The 17,487-nt window shown below is 39.1% G+C and overlaps 1 protein-coding gene across 9 annotated transcripts in view; it reads right to left on the bottom strand.

Moving 5' to 3' along the window:
- Positions 1-17,487, bottom strand: part of LOC139124546 (signal peptide, CUB and EGF-like domain-containing protein 1) — a 54,135-nt gene that overhangs the window by 15,334 nt on the left and 21,314 nt on the right. For 4 of the 9 annotated variants that reach the window (XM_070690712.1, XM_070690833.1, XM_070691157.1 and 1 more), the window contains 5 exons: positions 4,917-5,039; positions 2,609-2,731; positions 1,801-1,923; positions 1,031-1,156; positions 210-332 (listed from right to left, as the gene is read on the bottom strand). In XM_070690712.1, coding sequence (XP_070546813.1) covers positions 210-332; positions 1,031-1,156; positions 1,801-1,923; positions 2,609-2,731; positions 4,917-5,039 — 618 coding nt within the window. The remainder of the gene's footprint in view (positions 1-209; positions 333-1,030; positions 1,157-1,800; positions 1,924-2,608; positions 2,732-4,916; positions 5,040-17,487) is intronic. The other 5 variants (XM_070690772.1, XM_070690894.1, XM_070691222.1 and 2 more) reach the window with 3 other exon arrangements.

A 17,487-nucleotide genomic window follows, 5' to 3' on the forward strand; every position in this document is an offset into this window, starting at 1 on the left:
ACAAATATCATGGGGAATATCAAACTGGGAATGTACACATAAAAAACCGTGAAGGTAAACTGATGGTGTGAAAAATTATGGTAGAATGCGCCTTGGGGACAGATATTCGGACTCTCACACTTTTCCAAGACATTTTTACATTTTTTCAAGTTGCCAAATACCTTTCAGTGAAGAGCTTGCAGAGGTAACAATGAAAAAGTTGGAGGTACCTTTACCTATACAAGTTTTCCCGTCTGTGTGTAGGTTATATTTACTGAGACACGTACAAATCGGCCCGATGGCCATGTCTCGGCATTCGTGCTGGCATCCCCCGTTGCCATGTGTGCATGTCGCTGTGAACAACGGAGAACAAGAAATATAGACAAGCCATCATTGGGTTTGAAAGAAATCACTGAACAATTGCAATAAACCGTTGTAAGGCACCTCTTGTGAATACAGATATGTCATTGAGAAATACAGTAATGTTATCACAGAATGTCGTCGCTTTTTTCGTAATGGACTAAAACACTTATCATTCAAGTTTAACAACAAGGTAGGCAACGAGAAAATTGCTAACTGACCGACTGACTAACTGACTGACTAACTAACTCACTAACTAACTCACTAACTAACAAACTAACTAACTAACTAACTAACTCACAAACTAACTAACTAACTAACTAACTAACTAAATGAATGAATGAATGAATGAACCAATAAATAAATAAAAGTAACTTTTCTCGTGAACGGAATCGTTGTCAAACTTCTGAATAAGAGCATTGAATCATCTGATGTAGCGGTAGTGTGCAGAGCACGTGTATGCAAAGTTCATACTCTCCCATGCAAAACCATTCTTTGGTTGGAAATATCAATGCCAATGCCATAAGGAAAAAAGGAAAATTCACTTTGGAGCGGTTTTGTTTTGGACTTGAAATGTAGAGAAATGTAGGGCAAACGGCAAAGAGTCGCCGAAATCTTGATAGAAATGCATCAAATGAGACAACTTCAAACAGGAAAAAAAGAATATTGAGAAATATACTCAATCACTTACGCGTGCACTCCTTCATATTACTGGAAAGAGTAAAACCATACCGACATCCACAGACAGAATCGCCATCGGGAGTGTCCACACAAAAGTGAGAACAGTCTAAATCCGGGTTTTTACATCCTGGATCCACTATTATGCGGAAAATATGTGAAAACAATTGTGTTATGTCAGAGTCAGTTGAGCTGAATTATTTCGGAAACCAATAATAAAGGAGAAAGTATGATATAATACTGATATTTCTTGGCTATTCTATTGATACGAACGACACTTTAACACAAGATATCAGAATGTATGTATGTATGTATGTATGTATGTATGTATGTATGTATGTATGTATGTATGTATGTATGTATGTATGTATGTATGTATGTATGTGTCTATCTATCTATCTACCAATCCATCTATATGTAACGATGCATACTTGTCTACAGCTATAAGGACACGTAGGTATCTATCCATAATCTCCATACATACGTGGGTGTATCTGTTTAAGCTTGTCTATCTATCTATCTATCTATCTATCTATCTATCTATCTATCTATCTATCTATCTATCTATCTATCTATCTATCTATCTATCTATCTAACCCAATCCATCTCGACTTCATTGTTGCTACAATGATTTTGTAAACCCATTATTCTTTCTGTACAATCAACTGCAAACTAAACGGACAACTTAAGAGTTTTATTTGTAATATTTCCTATTGATTTTTTAGATAGAGAGAGGGACATGGCAAACAGATAGAGAAATGGACGGTTACAATAATTACTTACATGAACATGTTTGTCCATCTTCATTTAAATAATGTCTATCCGGACAGGTACATTGATAACTTCCTATTGTGTTGATACAATCATATTGGCACGCATGTTCCCCACTTGTACACTCGTCCTTATCTGCAGAGGAACCATATTTATTTGTTTTTCAATTTACCTTACTGTGGATTGTGCGAATTACCATACATACTGTGACAATGTAATAACTAAAACCACGGACTGAAAGGATAAATGCATCGATAGTCGACGAAAAAGTGTGACGGTGTTTCCCACTGTAGCGACCTACCAAGGCAATAGTTTTTCGACAACAACAACAGCAACAACAACATTAGTAATAAAATATTAAAAACAACAACAACAACAATAATAACATTAATAATAATATCAATATCTTTCAATAATCGTTGTTTTCAGATCCCACGAGGTTACTATATTGAGAAGAAAAGACTATCCAGACGTCTTGTTTCTCCTACAAAAGTTGTTCACGAGACAAGGGGAGTAAATCATGGATAGTTATATACCTATACTAAGCTTATCCCTCTAAAAATTTCAGATGAATTTAAATTTACTATCAAACATTACAAAGCCTGCAAAAATAGACTGGCTTTGACAGCGAGTTTGACCCGCTGTGGCGGACTCTGTACTCACCCTACGCATTTCACATTACCAGAGTTGTGGTTTGAAGTATGTCAACTGCGGCCTTCTCCGTCAAATATTTGATTTAACCGGAGACAAAGCTTCAAAAAATGTAGCTCTTTGCCGCCAAATGTTACGTCCAATTATGCACAATTTGTCGTTTGCTTACCTATACAGTTCCTTTCATTGGGATGTAGTTGGAACCCTAATTTGCATTCACAATGGAAACTGCCGTCAGTATTTCTACAATGGTGAACACATCCGCCGTTGTTTACTTGACACTCGTCTATATCTAAAGAGATGAAAGCACTCGGGATAAGTATAAACAGTTTCGCTGTGCTTTTGTTGTTGCACGGCTCAAAGTTTTTTCAAGGCCTGTTTGGCACAAACTTTAAAAATCACTGCACCCGATTCAAAGTAAACCTGGTTTTTAAGTATTGGTTTAGTCTAATTCGTTGATGGTAAGAGAGTTAACAGTAATAGGGAAAAACAAAGAGTGGACCATTTTGCAAATTTGGTAGTCGATACCCAAATCGAGTACATTTTCGTTTGTTTTGAGTTTTTGCGGAGGAGTTTGTCCTCTGGCACCAATATGTAAATAATGACAGTATTTCTATTTCGGCAGCTTTTCTATTCACCGTTTGATCAACATATTGCGGGAAAATGTTATCAAACCGCCTTCTCCATAAGGTCAGGTACCATGCACTTTCGCATCCACAGAAATCTCTGCTGTGGAGCCTTTTGAACAAAAAATTTGTTTCAAAATCTTCTACAGCGTTGTCGCTGTTTCCTGTATGACGACAAGCAGGTGACTAGCTTCGAAAAAGCACGATTTTTTGCGATGAAAGGGCATCGGTTTCCTTTTACCCTGACTGACGTAGGAAATGTCTTCTATTTTACTGTTGAAATTCTTTGTCATTAAAAAAACCTCGCCTACACATCGGCAGGGAAAACTGCCGTGTGGATTGCGCATTCCATCGGTGTAGTTAGTTTGCGGTCAGGGCCTTGCTAGTCGTCGAGTTGTGTTTCAAACGTGCTGTGCAGAAACTATATACACATTCGAACTATAATTCTTCCATTCCATGACATGCATTCGTAGCAAACGAAGAATCCATAAGCTGCAGCAGGTTTTTGATCTACTTACATTTTGGCGGGAACACTGGCAACTGTCAGGGAGGAATGTTTTGTTGACAGTTTGAAGTAACATTGCTTATCGTTGTGCCATAAATCTAGTAAAGTAAGTTCGGCATGCTTGCAATTTTAATGTTACAACCCAAGTCGCGTGGAGACAATTCAAGACAGGCAATGCGTTCGTATTACATCCTGTACTTTTTGGGGTCGACGTCATCTCTTTTTAAATGTCGATAATCATTTACATCACTGTGCGAACAGCAGGGTAGTTTTCAAGGATTTAATTAATTAATTAATTAATCGAGTGTGCTATTAAAAAACCAGACCACATAATACGTTCAGAGAAAATAAAGGATTGATGCCTTTTCTAATAGCAGAGCCGACTAAACTATTACGCCACGGCAAGCGCAAAAGGCAATCTGCGCGCGCAATATCCAAGTACAAACCATAGACAAGGTACAGTTCAAAAATCAAGATCTGCTTTAAATTGGAGCTCAACTTGATGAATTTTCATCTGTCATTTAGTATAAAAGGAATTGTGTGTCATGTATTAAGGTTGTCCCTGAACAGTTAAGGGTAGTGCTTGTAAACCAGTAATTAGGAAAATTCTATCCATAAATGTTACCCATTCTTCCGTGAAACACAATATTTGTGCAGACATCTTCGAGATAAAAGGTACAAGTGTATTTGCCTACTTTATTTGTCAGGATCAAAATACGCCACAATAGACTTATTCGTGTGTGTTTCCACTTCACTACGATAATTTTGGTCTTAACCACATGGCTTGTAGCAGTGTGGGTGGGCCTACAGGCAAAAACGGTGGGACACTGAATATATGTGGGAGGGTTTTTCGGGGTAGCTCCGTGACACCAGGTCCGATACGGTTTGAGAACCTTATTCGTTCATCCAAGTGCTAAAGCCCTGAAATCTAAAGCCATCCTTACAACAACAGCAACAGCAACAGCAACAGCAAAAACACAAAAATGACACCTGTTCGAAAACCGCGTATTTTACATGTCAACTCATTCAAACTATCCGACAACAAAGAGAGAGCATGTCTAGCATTACCAGAGGACTTGCAGTGACATTAACGTGCAGGCTACAATGTGCGCTTTCAAATTCACTATCAAAGGTGATGGAAAACGTGCTGAAGCGTGCGTTTATTTATACATTCGTTTATTCCTACATTTCGTGTCTAGTAGCATACATTACGATTATTCTACTGTTTTCAATGTTACCTTCAAACACGAATAAATCGTAAAAGTGCTGGCAATTTTTAAAGGGAAACTGAACAGCGACTGAGAACTAATTTTAGCAGAATAATTGATATTGGATTTTTTCCTCACCTGAGCAGACTCTACCGTTTCCATGGTAACCGTTGAGGCACGAGCAACGAAAAGACTTTTGTGTGTTTTGGCAGACTGCGTGCACGTGACAGTCATGGGTGTTTAGTGCACACTCGTCCACATCTGCGAAGAGACACAAGCAGCCATGAACAACATGTAAATGAGGTACAAATGAATTATTCACATTCCACATTCTTCCCAGTTCATCAAAAACGCCCGTCGGATAATTATTTCAAACATCTCAGATAAGTGAACGTAAAATAACATGCCGGAGTTGAGAGTTGACCGTACTTCACTAGCCAACCGATGTTTTACTCCAAAAAGTGTACCTCTTACATTTCGGCTCGAAAGAGTCAAAGGAAACAAAGTAACAATATAGCGAATCGAGAAGTCGCGTACCAACCCTCGGAAGACCTCAACAATAATACTGGTTTCTATTTGCCACATGTTACACCGGGTTAAACATATAAATATATATCTCTAGAGACTGGTTATCGGTTTCCTACTCATCCAAACAAACGGCAGAAAATTCTTGCTCTTCTTTGCGATGAATACAAATCCGCCGATGTGAATACTATTCGATAAAGCTCGTGATTCTTTCCGGGGCGAGGAGTTGCCACAGGAAGTGCATTAACATATGTACCGCGTCGCTTCATGTAGACTTTTGAAAAAGAAAATATTGATATAATGTAGACCTTTGACTCCTGATTTTTGACGCCAGGCCAACTTCTCAACCAAAATAAGTATTTTAACTTGAGATTTTGTAGAAAATGTGTATAGTTTTGACTTAAGTATTGGGGTAAAAACATTGAGTTTTGAACCCATTTCAGGGAGTAGAGTTTTGCTTTGGTGTTTGAACTCTCCAGGGTACACCTATGCCTAAATCAGGGATGAGAGCCCTCCCCCACCCCTCCTGATTCGTGATTTCATACAATATGATATTGGTAGGATATCAGTCAAAATGACTGAAACCTGACTCAACTTTTAAAACAAATACGAACTTTCAACCAATGTTATGTCGTCCAACAAAGATGTTCTCCAAATCCTGGTGCTCAGAGAACTACCAGTATAAAGCAGTTTGTCTACTTCAAAGTTTTGGCGGTAAAGCAAGTCCGACAGTGGTGGGGAAAAACGACACCAAGAATGAGCCATGGCCATGACACCAAAGGAACAACATTAAGCAGATTCATCACAAGGGTTAATTTCAGAACGAAAACTTATCCTTGTCCAGTTTTCTATTGTACGAAAATAGTACGCCATTTTGAAGTATTACCATCCCTGGCCACAGAGGGAGGTCTCCTTTTGAGGTCGCAGACAAGGACTCTAGTGCACATGTCTTAGACAATGCGTGGGAACATTCCGGTTTTTTACCACTTTACTTCTTCTTTGTTTGATAGACACATATTACAACAATAACATAAATCGTTTGCAAATGTTTTTCAAACAACCTGCCGTCATCTTTTAAATATTTGTTCAGACTTGTGTGTGCGGGGTATCTTCATTCGTGTCTTTTCGCCTCGCGTTAGTGAAATTTCCACGGCTATACGATTGGTCGGAATGGGGGCAACGTCTTTCAGACTTTGCAAAGAGAAACGGGAAGGGAACAAAACATGACAAAAAGCTGTCACCTCATGGATTCAGACAAGGTTAGGTGAACCGCAATGCCGTGCCCACAAACACAGACAAACTCATCTCTTAGCGGGTGTTCGACGTGTGCTATATCCTAGCCATAGGAGGCGGTATGCCATGAAGGCATTCACAGCTCACCATTGTTAATGAAAAGAATAACTTGGCATTTCCTTAAAAAGACATCGAGCCAGACAACACAGTGAGAAAAATGGTCTCGGACGAAGCAGGTTGTCGTCTGTACCGTATAATACAACACGTGCTTTCTGGAAGTCTAGACTTCCCGGCTACATCTACCTATGGTGTAGTGGCAAGACATCCGGCCCAACCTACCGAATTTCATAGACTATATTCCCTGTCCATTAAACATTCTCATGACATTGTTGGCCTTTGCTTGACAATATATTGTCCTCTACTTCATAAAGCCTTTTATTCACTTCACTTCTTACATGTAAATTGTGATTTCTTTTATTTTATTGTTGAATTTATCGAGTTTCAGGCTAATGTCTAGGCATTCTCCTGAATGTCGTCAGCAGGCTTGTCTTGACATTGATATGACATAGATTTACGCGTGAAAAAAGTTCAACCGCCGGTTGTTTCGTTTGGAAAACGATGGGAGTTAAACGTTTCAGCAAGAGAGCAGGGGCACTTAAGTTTTGGATACAGTTACTCACATTTCAGAAAACACTACAACTCCGTTAAAATATATCAGATTGGGCCGCTGCCGGTACACGTCATGATCGTGCTTGGGTGAACTTCTTTACGCGAGCGCATCGTCTGTTTTGATAATGGCGCACAATTTATGCGCAGTGTTACAAATAAAAGTCCCTCCAGACATGTTTCATGGTGTATGTTTCATCAGGAGAAACTGGTTTCTATGTACGATCATCAACTCTTCATGCACGGACACACATTTCAAAACGTGTTGCCGCGACAGTTGGTAGATATGAATGAGACTCGTTTTCGGAACAGAATCCTGGGATGACGTACACAACGAAATACTCCATATTTCATATGAGATTTAAGGTCTTTTCCACAGGCATTTCTCATCGACGTCCTTATTTGAGTTTAAGAACCCAGTATAGTTCCTTTCTGATCCCATTAAAACTACACAGTGCCTTGAGTCTGAGACACCGGAACCTGTGGTGTCTGTTAAAATCAAACCAAGGCGATGAGACATGTCTGATGAATTGCGTTCATAGGAAGAATGAGAAAAATGAACACCTTAACAAACGGATACGGATATCATTATTACTTCGTAATGGATGTAATTAAAATATATATATTTAATATATATATATATATATATATATATATATATATATTCAAATAGCATGCATACACCCCCCTCCGGAAATCCACTCTTTTCTGTTGCTAGTCACGTGAATCTTTTTTTTTCAAAACGTATAATGCCATTGTTATCAGCTTCGCAAGTTTTTGCTTTGCTGATTTATCAATTTGACGAGCCACTGAAAATCTAATTAGAAATCCCTATACCAGGAACAAGCGGGATTACAACAGACAGAAGCAAAACGACAAGAACTCAGTTCTTGAAAACACTTAGGGGATACCCGGATAGGGAACGTTGGAAAAAACCCAGCCTCTTCTAAACTGAGCTATTGATCCCTTCTACGTAAAAAGAGAGAGCACTGTCTTTTCCTTCTTTAATTTCTTGCGTAATGACTGTCCTTGAAAGCATCTGAAAATTGGCAAATGTACAACACCACCTCAGGCAATGAAATAACTTGCCGATCTACTTTTTATGAATAATTTATGATAACATAATTAAGAATTTTTAACGTCTTGCTGGCGTAGCTAGTAATTTCGGTAACGTGGCTTTAATATACAAGTGTAAGCAAAACCTTCGTATGGAAAATAACTTGCCTTTTCATGTTGATAGTGAATTAAATTTGTTTGGTGAGTCACTTGGAGAGGCTGTAATTCTTGAAGTATAAATCGTAAACAGCTTCATTGGGCATTTTGCAAACTCTGAGGGCGTTCAGGTTATGACACAGATACACGGGTCACGGACGTAGGCACAACAAACAGGCAATGTGACAAGCGTTCTGAGTTGAACGGCAGATATCTCCAGGTGGGGAATCGTATTCGCATCAATTTGAGCACCGCCGCGCCGCTTCTTATGTCAGACGCAATCAGACCCTTGGCCACAGAAGTTCGAATTACTGAGCAACTTTGGCGACAAGCAAGAATGCGCCCCATTATATAACCAGTTATGGAAGGTTATTTGCGTTACAAAATATGTTTATGAAAATAGGAAGGCAAATACCAGAGTCTCAAACTGAACATAACAATGAAGCTCCCAGGAAAAACAAGAAATAGCATACAGAAGTATGCGTCTCACCTAGAAAGCACGGCATGAATTGGTGTTGATAAACAAACAGCAAGTTATTTCTGTAGATGGCTGACTAATAATTGTTTTCTCTTACTCGTAGCGATAGAAACGCACTCATTAGGATCTGATAACAAAAGCGTAAGTAGATGTGAACAGACTACGGTCTCCTGGTTGAAGGGGAGAGAAGAGGACTTGTCCAGCGTACAGAATAACACAGGATAATCAATTTTTATGGAAACAACATTACATCATCACCTTTTGATTACCGATTACGCATTCAAAGCAAAGTCATTGGAACTGTATTGATTTTGTGTTGAAAATACTGGATACTGGTCAGCTGTTGTAGAGTTAATCATTATCTTAGGACTGAGTGTTTATTTATTTACTATTAAAGGCACCCTAAGACTAACACCGATTTCCACTATAGTGAGGATGTGACCAGGTTAACTTCAGGCCCCATATAGATTCTAATGATTATTGGTGTTTGTATTAATAATGATCGCTGCTATTTCTAAATAACAAGTCTGTGAATGAAAAGCGAATATCAGGCTAGGATTACGCACAAATCTCAATCAAGTGCACGTGCTGGATATAGACCGATGGTTGCAATTTTAGACGGTCGGTATTTCGACAAACTGACAGTGAATTGACTTAATGGCCTGAACAAATACAAACCACGTACAAGTCGAGTTACTGCTCCATATTAAGCAGGTGACTGAAGCCAGTTTCCTGACAAAATTTCCCGACTTATGCACTGAACCGAAAATGGCCACCTGGTGGTCGTAGAAGACCAAGAGCATGAATTCAATAGATAATCATATCTATGTCATAGTTTGGTGTTCTTATACAAGGTGTGAAACAAAGGGCTGGAGCATTTCTGAGCAATGGCTTAAAACAAGGAAAATTTAAACAAAATGCTCGTCTGGCGACCATATTTAATGATACCACACGATTTCGTTGATAAAGAACTTCAACGCAAGGCTTTCTATTGGATGTTATCTTGACATAGATCAAAATCTAAATCGTGACGACATTGGTTGTAAATTTGTACAAGATTGTAACCGTGTAGAAATTTGTAAATTACTTTGGATCATCATACGAAACAAATTGATCTATTCATGTGTGTCAAAGCTTATTGCCCTTGTAGCAAACTATGAACAATATCGATCACAGCGTGTCTGAGCGATAGCCTCAGACGTTTGAAGGTATCAAGAATGGCCGCCTGATTACCACATTGGATCATATCGCTAATAAAGTCCACTGTACTTCATTGTTCTTACACCAACTTTGGAACAATTCTTCTTAAGGCTCAGAGGCGGTCTCCTATGATTATAACGATGTAACAAAATGGCCGCCTGGCAGTCATACTGGATTTAATCGCAAATAATGTTAATGCGCAAGTGTCAATGGAGGGCAAGTATTCTTAAACCAATTTTGGACAAATCTGTTCATAAAGCAAGAGGGTGTTCTCCGAAAGGAAAACAATGCAACCAAATTGCAATCTGGCACACATGCTGAATAATATTGAACATTAGTCAATATATTAATGTTTACAATGGGATATCATCGTTGTGCAAACATACAAAATAGCTCATTCATGTCCGAGTGATGGTTTTCAATATGAAAAATTTCAGAACAAATATCCTCATGGCTGCCATATTGGATTCCCCACTGAAAGGTAAGTAGCCGCACAGATGACACTACGTCAAGTTCACTTCACGCAGAATGGAATGATCTGCAATGCCGCTCCAAGATACCACTATTGTTGAAACAACTTTCATAGCTTTGATAAATGTGTTCTAATGTCTTTTGCCACAAAAGACTGACCAGTTCTAACCATCATGAACATCACATATCTGTGTGTCCTTCAAAGATTTCTGGCACCAGAACATCACTACAGTGATTACACGAAAACGTAGTCACATTGTCATTTGTATGTTACATACGCATAATGTCCATTCTATCTCTTGAAAGAATACTTGGGAATTCGAAATATTTTGTTTGTGTCATCCAAATGCAAATAAATCAATCTTCCTACAACATTTTTGAGGACCGTGGATTTGTGATCAGTTGGAATTTGTACATACAGCAATATCACAACTGTTAAGCTAGCACATTCTTTAAGGTTAAGATGATGCCAGCCCGTTAGGTTAAGATCCAATATTATAGAGACGTATGAAAAATTAGAAAACCATAATCAAATGCTTAGTCACAGTATAACTTCAGGACACGATGTGACTTCGAAGATTTCTTTTGTAGTGAAAAACATGAAATTACGCACAAAATGGGTTAGGTTGAGTGCACTGACACTAAAAAGTATACATTTTAAACAATGTGGGGGATCGCGTTTCTACGGCCCGGTTGAATGGGTGATATATAACAGCGCAGTGAAAAGGTACGGTTGCTATATTAGGATTGAAATGAGCGGCTTACGTGATGCCCTTCACGAGCCAAAATAATCAATCGTTTGCACACAAATATATGAGTCGGCGCGCAAAGTTCACTTTTGCACGTGAGGTCTTCTTAGGAGACTCCGAAGGAAAAACGTTACATTCCGATGGTGTCTTTCATTTGCTTCCAGCATTAGTCTGCATTATTCCTGGATGACGTAAGGAATCCTGTTCCCAAGCTGAAACATTTTGCAGATTCCTACTCCAGACTAGTGGATAGATAGAACCAAAGAAGAGTGTTTTAGAATTTTGGTTGTCTGTTATATCAATGAACAGAAAGGTGGCACTGCTGTTAAAATTTCAGGAACTGTAACTTTTGTTAATATTTTCAGAACTGTTATTCAATGTATCTTTATTAGTTCACTTCCCACAGCATTTCAAATACCCGGTATTTGGTTTGCCATTGTGAGGCAAGCAGTGCTATTGTTGTGAATTGAATTCAAGTCAGGTCCTCAATCTGACTATCGTGCAGGATACACATATGCCGTCAACGTTTACAAGTAGAATACAGGGTATTTCAACATTTTGTTGGACATAGACATAAACTTGTTGCTGACTCGTGCAGTAATAACCTGAAGGACAATTATTAAAAGTTATTGGCCCCTCAGATTATATTTCAATGGGGTTGCGTAGCCATAGAGCATGCTCCGGGATCGTCATCCGGGATGTGTGCTTTATCTTGTCATATGATATCCAAATCGAACCAAAAAACTTAAAAATTTGTCTCAAACCAATAAAATATTGTGTGCCGGGCTTTAGCAATATTGGGTCCACGAATCTGAGTTACATGGTTTACATAATATTTTGATGGAACTTCCTTCGATCACATGAACACATCCGTAATGTACGCTTCGTTTCCATAGCGAGCAGACATTGAATACAATTAGCATCTTAGAATTTATTAAACCGATTGTATTTGGTCACCACACGCCACCAAACTTCAGGGAACAGCAACGCAAAGGTATATAGCCGTTTGTTTAACTTGTCGAGCGCGGATTTCAATACGATTTAACGGAACGTTTCGGAGACCTTGCATATTTTCGACGCCATATCCCGTGTTGTGTGTCAATCATGTGGCGAATATATGACAGGAACACGAACTGAAACATAGCCTATATCCGACAGGAAGCACGGAAATATTGTAATGTTCTAGTGTCCGGTTCCATAACATGAGAAACACAGGGGAATAATGTCCCGGCAAGTGCTTCCTTCAATAATAACAAGTTTAATAGCCTGATTAAATTGAAATTCATATAACACAAACAAAGGAGTGTTTACATTATTTGCTTAATGAGCAAATATAACGATTATTTCCTCAAACATCTACTCGACTTTCGACTCGACCTATAGGCACATTGTATTGCTGGGAGCTGGGATTGAAACTGGAGAAAGTTGGGCTTCAATACCCCGCAGAGGAACCAAATCCCGTATGACTCAAAACATTTGGACCTTCGCCATCATTTCCCGTAAACGGAGATACAGACTACACTGATTTGCCTGCGTGGGCGAAGGACGCGGAAGCCTCAAGCTCATCATACTGTCCGCAATGGCCATCACGAAACACGTGTGGACGTTGTGAAACACTCAAAACGTGTCCAACAATAACAGAGCGGTTGAAATGTAAGAGTTTAGGTAAACCCCCTTTCCGCTTCCGTCTTAAGGATAAACACAATTAAGTTGGATCGATGTTTGAATAAAAATATTTTCAGTAAACCAGCCTTCCATCGGAATACATGCCAACATGGGTGAAATAAGTTAGACATTCAGTTCAGAAGCCAGGGAATTTATTGAAATTTGGACAATTTTAGAATTGCTTTTTGGCAGACGGAGTAACAGCATCGTCTTTAAAGTATACAGATTGTTTTAAAAATTCTACTGTCTCACAAACTTGGAAAACACAACAATGCGTTTGAAAATCGCAACCTCTTGGTTTTATTCCAAAGTTCATCTGATCTTAAAGGAAAATCTTTGTCACTTATGTATCCAGTGAGGAGTCGCCATCGTATTAACATGCTGGTAAAGTTATGCAAAGAACACATTCAGCCGTGCTTACACATGAACGATGAAGAAGACGTGGACATGTTTTGAATAACATCAGCAGCAAAGGCGAATGAGTTAACTAAAGCTTACCAAAGTGAAAGCCATACGCTACAAAAATATCATACTTGACTCTGATAAATCCATCGCCTTGGTTTTGAATTCACGTTAGGTTTTGAGCAGGCAGTGCTGTTTTCTTGACATTAAAGCGACATCAAAAAGTGAATTCGTTCTAATGGGGTGATTACAATTATAGACCGTAAAAGCGAGCTACAACCAGAGAACAATTTGACTGAAAATGTTGATATATCTTGACCACAATTTCACTTTGATTTTGTTTACACACAAAAATTTATGGTCGCATGCCAACGATGCGATTGTTTCATAGCAAATATATCGATGCCTCCCAGAAACCTCGGCTAGTTTCTCTTCTCCGGATGATCTAGTATCTATTGTAAAGCGTTTAAGGGAAAAAGCCGTTGTTCCTCATCTTTTTGATGTCAAAATGAGTTCAACACATTCTTATATTAATAAACAAAATAAAGGAAATTCATAACATGATGAATTAACACGTGAAACTCCTTAACCGACTGAACGTGATGGTTTAAACTTTTCGATTGGTAAGACCAGGACGTCTTCAAATTCATACCTTGTAGAGCTGTTTTGATTATTTGCATAATATGAGGTAAATATAAGAAACAATTACTCCAGCCAAATTATCTGTGTATCAAAGTGATTTATGAAGCTTTTGAACGAAAACTTTAAAATCTCGGATTATACAAAATGGCGTACCAAAGAGACACTGTGGAGGGCAGGGGCTCCCATAGCTCCTTTGATTTGTAAGGTTTCTCAGTAAGAACCCAATACTTGCCCAATGTCTGTTTGATTAGTTATGCAGTGATAAAATAAACACTTTTCAGCAAACTTTGTATCGATTAAATGTTGAGTGAGTTTAGTGACGAGCTTTCAGATCGGCGTGATCACGTAATAGTCTTGTGATCTCAAAAGCCCACTGCTAATTTACTCCCGACCAAAGCACCTATCCGAAATGTCGTGAAGGACAAAAACGATAAATACGAATAGGAGACAGGAAATTAATGAATTAGCTGATTTTATCGAAAGTTTAAGAAATATGCCAAGTGAACAGAGGGTTAGTCTATAGTTTGGATACAAGTATTATATTTTTCAGTCTTACCAACAATTATACGAAATCGAAAAAAATTATGTTTCAGAAGAATGAATGATTTTTCAATTTTTGCAGTCACGAGTCAATACAATAACATAATACTTGATACACTTTGTAATAATCACAAAAAGTGGCGGAATTTTGTCCAGAAACAACGTTACAGAGTTCAACGTCAATGAAAAATGTCTAGCGGCATTTTGCGGCATTATTGTGTAGCATGTTACACCTTAAGTGGCGTGTAGACATTACAAGATTAGAAGTACTGGGGATATCAAATCAGGACGAAAGCGATACAGCTGAGAAAGTTTATCGTCAATTCTGGGATAACAATATGGCGGGCAACCTCTCTACAATAGGTCACTATAAACCCATGTAGCTTAATTTCACAACGAAGTACTTGTACGGTGTTAAATGAGTTGCAATTTAAAAAGTCACAGCTCACAAGACTGCCAATAAACCTTTACTTGTCAACAAAGCGGTCTAGAGTTACCATTCTGTACCCAGGCCTAAATACCTGAGAATTTAGTAATCCTAGTTCCCTAGCTTGATTTCTAATCGAACTGCGAGTATAGGTTGATGGCGAGAATTTGATCCAGGGAACTTGAGAGACACGCTTTTTGTGAATCGGCCCAAGATGTTATCTCTGGATCTGACGGCCTCTCGTTATTCCAAAAACATTTACACTCTACTCGTGTTCACAATTTTATTGTTCACTCGCTGTAATTATGTTATATACACGTTTCAGAACGTGGTAAACGGAACAGACAAGCATAACATTTCGGTACCGTTATTATTCTAATTGAGAACCTTCATGATCGCGGCAATCGGAAAGTTTTCAAGCGAAGTCGTTTTTTTGTATCCGTGCCATCAATCTACTGTCTATGTATTACCTAACCCTATACCTCTTCCTACTTTATTTCCATACAATTGTCGCGCGAAAGTGTTCCCCCGGGAGACAGTTCACAGCTTATTTTCATTCGTCGCTGTTGCGTAAACTTTACGCTTTAAATAATTAAAGAGGTAATGAGTCAATTATCCCAACTTGTTATTTTAGTATCTCTGTTACAGTTTTACCAGCACGCCACATTGGTTTCAACTGGAACGATAATAGTGTCACATCTGGGCCCTCTTCATCTTGACTCTCTGTAGTATTGCGTAATCGCACTCGGTGGAAACCTGAACACGGAGACGCGCCTGCAAAAAACCGTAAAAAATCCCTCTACACGCGTTGGGCATGCACTGCAATGTACGCATTTTAAGTATATCAGAGACCTCCTGAAAATTGCACAGGACTTCAAGTTGTGCCCCTAGATAAAAAGGGCCTGGCCCGTATCACCATATGTAAATAACCTTGCTTGAATCAATCTGGACTAGTATCAACTCGACTACGCTGCCTAAGGCGGGTCTGGTGTAAGGTATGTTAAACACACAAGCGTCTGTATTCAGTAGTGTACAGGCAGAGTCAGGGCTCAGTTTTGAATTTCTGTTGTGTAATTGTCGGCACGGTAGATCAAGACTAAAAGACATAAAATACATCTAAGCAATCACAGGCAAATTAACTTATCGGAGTTATTGGCATTACTTTAATGTGCGATGTGACTACCAAAAAGGCAAAATTTGAATTCATCCAAACTGTTCAGTCGGCTAATGTGGGAGTTGGATCCAATTCAAGCGTTGCTCTACTTACGCAAGCCCGCCGAGACCTGAATATGCGCTTGAGAAAAAAAGGCAACTCTGCGTTGAAAGATGCAGCCATGGTGTTCAGACGACGCTCTGGGATGCCCATTGTCTTGCCGACATACCGACAGACAGTCTATAGGCCGCAGGAGTTATTACGTGTAAAATACCCCTTCTTGGAGTGTACTGACATCTTAGCCCGAGGAAGAGGACAAATAAAACAACTTAATGTTTACAAAACCAAAGAAATTTGTAGTTATTTTTTCAGTGACGTTTTAGGTATGGACATGTGAGTAAAATTACATGCATTACGCAAATCTCCACTGAAAGTCGGATAAATCGCTAGTGTTGCGTTGACGTTTGCTAGAAGTGGTCTGTTGTGTTGCTCTCAGGCCATTCTCTGTCAGCGATGTGTAATGTAGTTGCTGGCGTATGCTTGACAGCGTATATGTCGGATCAACTCCTATTACTTCAGGTCAATGTGTCGAATGGTTTTCGGTTTCCAAGATTACAATTCTTACGTTTGGCTCGTTAATAGTCTTCGCGCGCCAAAAGCGGATACCCTACCCTCGAATACGCACGTGTTGGCGGGTAAACTTGACAGGAATTGACGCGGAGACAGTCAATGCCTTACATATGACTCGAGCGCAGACTAAATACAACTGGCTTTGATAGTTTGATTACCACTGTAATTTAAAGAAGCATAGGTTAATAGCTCGCTCATTACCCGTGAGTAGAAGGAATATGAATAATCTCAGTTGAGCAGTTGACCTTTAACCTGAAATAAATGTGATGTCGACCTGTAAAGATTGAACAGTGCGTAAAGAAATGATATCAAATTGGCCCGGGCGGTGTACAATTTAGAAGGAGCTCACCCGACTACCGGGTTAATAGTCTGGTTTCAGCCATTGGAATTTCCAATTTGAATAACTCCCCCCCCCCCCCCCATCTCCCGACCTTCCAAGTGAACCGGCACAGCATAAAGCAAAGAAAGAACTACGGGTATTTTAATTTCCCAGTGTATGTTTTGTAACAGAAAACTAAAATGGCCGCCTAGAATATTGAATCTTTCAGCGCGGGTTCACTCACCGGGACGGCAAAATCCAACCTTTTTAGGGGATAACATTCACGTCTTGCAAAGTATCTGATGCGACCTATGCGTGTGAAGGAATTCTACACAAACCCTTCCAAGGAACACAACTGTCAATCTTCTTTCGCCGACGATCATTAATACTAAAAAAG

The sequence above is a fragment of the Ptychodera flava genome, chromosome 1 (assembly GCF_041260155.1).
Source record: "Ptychodera flava strain L36383 chromosome 1, AS_Pfla_20210202, whole genome shotgun sequence".
Classification (NCBI taxonomy): domain Eukaryota; kingdom Metazoa; phylum Hemichordata; class Enteropneusta; family Ptychoderidae; genus Ptychodera; species Ptychodera flava.